The 3,947-nt window shown below is 45.3% G+C and overlaps 1 protein-coding gene and 1 long non-coding RNA gene across 3 annotated transcripts in view; one reads left to right on the forward strand and one right to left on the reverse strand.

The window, feature by feature from the left end:
• Nucleotides 1-28: 28 nt before the first annotated feature.
• Nucleotides 29-1,443, reverse strand: LOC108166716 (uncharacterized). The gene is made up of 2 exons (XR_001777067.1): nt 913-1,443; nt 29-266 (listed from the first exon to the last, which is right to left on the reverse strand). It is a non-coding gene; the product is annotated as an uncharacterized LOC108166716 (long non-coding RNA).
• A 608-nt stretch (nt 1,444-2,051) lies between these two features.
• LOC103473104 (proteoglycan 4-like) overlaps nt 2,052-3,947 on the forward strand; it is a 21,861-nt gene continuing 19,965 nt past the window's right edge. For both annotated transcript variants that reach the window (XM_017307300.1, XM_017307301.1), the window contains exon 1: nt 2,052-2,255. In XM_017307300.1, coding sequence (XP_017162789.1) covers nt 2,083-2,255 — 173 coding nt within the window. In that variant the 5' untranslated portion in view covers nt 2,052-2,082. The remainder of the gene's footprint in view (nt 2,256-3,947) is intronic.

Below are 3,947 nucleotides of genomic sequence, written 5' to 3' on the forward strand. Positions count from 1 at the left end.
TGTGTGTGTGTCTGTGTGTGTGTGTCTGTGTGTGTGTGTGTCTGTGTGTGAGTGTGTTCTTAGCTTCTGTTACTCAGCATCATCTGATGTTCGGCTCGCTGCAGCTGATTTCTGCTCCCGGTGGGCGCGGTTCCGGACGGGTCCAAAGGTTCGGCTGTAAACACGAACCTGCAGCTCCGGTCAGTTTAATGAGGGATGATAAAACTGCCCCGCTGGTTCTGACGGTCCAAACTCCTGACCAGGAAGCAGCAGGACGTTTCAGTCACCTGCAGGAAAAAACCCGATGAGTTCCTGAAGTGAGTCAGAACCGGTCCGGAACCGAGTCCAGACTGGCTCCGAAACACAGAAGAACGAGATCTACAGCAGGTTTTAAAAAGAAGCCAGAACCGGGTCAAAACCAGGTTCCAAACCTGTTTATAAAGACGTCCGAACCGGGTCAAAAACAGTTCAGAACCAGGTCCAAAATGGGGGATCCGCAGCTCTGGAATAGGTCTAAAAAAATAAAAAAGTAAAACAGCAACAAAAAAAAAGAGGTCAGAACCGGGCCAGAACCAGGTCCAAAACAGGTGAGAAACGGACTTGTACAGTTCGGAAACTGGCCAAACGGTTCTGTTGGAAGTTCTGGATCGGGTCAAAAATATTTGGTGTTCAGACATGAACAGGTTCTGGTTCTGGTTCTGGTGGTTTCTTGTGAAGCTGACTCGACAATCGGAACCACCGGATCTTAACGGGTCTCTGATGTTGGACAGAAGGTTCTGATTGGATCGTATCTGGTCCAACATCAGAACTTATAAATAAACATCATCATGAATTGAATCATAAAGCTCTAAGGTTCTGTTCTGAACCGGTTCTGGTCAGTTTGGATCTTGGTTCTGCTGAGATTCACTGAAAGGAAACCGAATCTGAACTGACCGCGCATGCGTCAAAAGGAGGGCGTTCACTCTGCGGCTGCGTCAAGGTCCTCCTGACTGAGCGGGAAGGAGGCGCCATCTTGAGGGGGGAAAGGGTTACTGCAGCCTGATGCAGCGAGAAGACAGAGCAGCCGACAGAGGGCGCTGTGCGACCAGTCAGCAGACTGCAGAGTGACCACTAGAGGGCGCTGTGCGACCAGTCAGCAGACTGCAGAGTGACCACTAGAGGGCGCTGTGGATCCACAGCTGCAGGAATTAATTAATACATTAGAGACAAGAAGATGTTTCCGGATCCTGATAATTCAGTTTTAAATGTAGGAATGACTTAAAATCAGAATAAATAATTTCTTCTTAAAGTGACTGGAACCAACTGGAAATAAACCAGTGAAACCAGGAAGGGATTTTAAAAAATAATAATAATTATAACGACTTTTGCTGAATCGTTATTTGCTTTACGTTACTTTGCACGAGTCAGATCTTATATATCTAAAGATATATTTAGGTTATTTCATCAGAATTATGACTAGTCAGAAAAAGCTAGTGTAGATGTCTTGAATTAAACCTAATAGTAAACCTGACGTCATTTATATCAATTAAAATGTAATTAGAAATACATTAATTAACTTACATTCATAAACCAGATTCAGACATAGGATCGTGGTGACGCTGATTCTATGTCAAGTCGGCCTGCCATACTGACCCATATCCAGTCAGCGGAAACTAAAACGTTTTTCTGTTAGAGCCGTTTATCATTTACAGAAGACGAAATTATTTTAATATTTATCTTCATGATAAAACAGCAGCTGGAGAGCTAGGGTGACGTCATGTCTGCGGCGGCTCTGATTGGTGGGTTTATGCAACCTTTAAAATGAATGAATATGATAATAAATGGAAAAGATTCTACTGGTGCTGCAGAACCAGAAGATCCTGATCCCGGATCCAGATCCGGGTTTTTCAACTGCAGCTGTCTCTCTGCCAGGTGTGTGTGTGTGTGTGTGTGTGTGTGTGTGTGAGGGAGGAAGGGGGGGTGTTCCGGGTGGGGGGCGTGGCCCGCACCTGAGCTGCGGTTCTGCTCAAAGAGCAGCAGCAGCAGCTGTCATCTGCAGCAGCAGCAGCTGTCATCTGCAGCAGCAGCAGCTGTCATCTGCAGCAGCAGCCTGAAGCAGCGGACATGGAGGAGAAGAAGAAGAAGAAGTCCTCCAGGAAGTCTCTGAGAACTCTGTTCTCCAGAACCGAACCGGGTCCGGACGACTCTGCGCAGAAACAGCAGGACAGGAAGAAGTTCAAGTTCCCGAAGCTGAAGATGAAAACGAAGATGGAGGCAGAGAGGCAGCCGGAGGTCCGGTAGGTTCTGCTGGTTCGGACGGGTCCAGCGCCGGTAAACGAGCTGGTGACGTCACGGCGCGCAGCAGCTGCTCCTGTCAGCCACGTTAAGTTTGACCGGAAGTGATAAGGTCGCTGACAGGACGGCTGTGATGGTACTTCCGGTTCTGTTTGGGTCAGATTTGGACCTCAGTGAGGCTGGAGGCTGCTTGTCCAGCAGAACCAGAACCAATCAGCACTGAGACCCGGATCGTTTTTAGAGTCTGGGCGGATCCGATGGACCTGGTTCTGCTGCAGAACCAGCCGGGTTGCCTCAGCTGGTTCTGGAGGTCTGGAAGGTTCTAAGATGGTACCAGGTCCAGACGGGGCGTGGGACCAAAGGTTCTGAGTAGTTTGGACTCCAAACGGTTCTGAATGAAGGTCAGTCAGTGGAGATGACCTTTGACCTTTGGCCAGCCGGATCCAAGTTATAGAGAAAAATTAGTGCCAAAATGTCAGAGAAATTTTATCTGATTGTCGTAACAAATTATAACTATTTATTGTTTCTTCAGATTTGATATGGCTGACAAAAACAACCATTTGTAAAATGTTTCTTTAGGAAATCTGGTAAATAAACTATTATTATTCGTATTTCTATCTCCATTCAATCATATTTTCACCTTTATCGATGTAAAGTTTATTTGTTGAGCCCATTTCAGCAGAAGGCAGTTCAAAGTGATTTATATCATTAAAACTAAAAAGTACAGAAACAAACATCACATTCTGTCGAGTTCCAACATCAAACCACCAATAAACATGAAAAAACCAGAAAATACTGAAACTAGATCATCACTAAATGGGAAGTTTGGATTTTTAAATATGGAATTTATTACAATAAATCAAAAGTCTTATGACGATAAAAGATACAATAAATAAATATGGAAAACAAAATATGTTTCCCAAAAATCTGCAGCAGATCCGGAGCTTTTATCAATATTCAATAATTATTGGCTGTAGATCAGCTTCTCTATTTTACTAAAACGTTTTGTAAATTGGTTTTGTTTCAAGTCTAAGGAGATATTTTCACTAAAACTAGGCAAAGGTTGAGTTTCTCTTATTCAGCTGATCTGCATCTATATTTTGTTTATGAAATTTTCTCTGATGAATTATGGATCTGCAGAGATTTCATCTGCTGACAGTCGGATCTTGGAGGTTAAGCTGCAGGATTAGCTGTAATCCCAGCTGTAATCCTGGGCCTCACCTGCCGGCCCGGATGCAGGCGGGGTGATGCTGCGGGCCGTTCCCCGCCCTGACGGAGGAACCTGCCTCTCTGCATGCCTGCTGCTTTCACAACCAGCTGCTAACCAGCAGACAAGAGAGTCTTTGTCTCCGAGTCGCTTCGTCACAGTTTCTGCTGTCAGCTGTGAGTCACTTTCCTCTGGAAAGTGTCGCGCATTAGAAAGAGCTGCTCATCATCCTCACCGGCGGCGATGAAGGCCGGCAGTCAGACACCAACCTGAGGAACATTTATGGCTTTAAATGAAACCAGGGAAGATTTCTCTGGTTTCCTCTGACTGAATCAGGTCCAATACCAAACGGATCTCTGTTTTCAGAACCAACTGGATCCAAAACCAAACTGGATCCAAAACGAACCAACTGGATCCAAAACGAACCAACTGGATCCAAAACGAACCAAACTGGATCCAAAACGAACCAAACTGGATCCAAAACGAA

This window comes from Poecilia reticulata, linkage group LG11 (assembly GCF_000633615.1).
Source record: "Poecilia reticulata strain Guanapo linkage group LG11, Guppy_female_1.0+MT, whole genome shotgun sequence".
Lineage (NCBI taxonomy): Eukaryota > Metazoa > Chordata > Actinopteri > Cyprinodontiformes > Poeciliidae > Poecilia > Poecilia reticulata.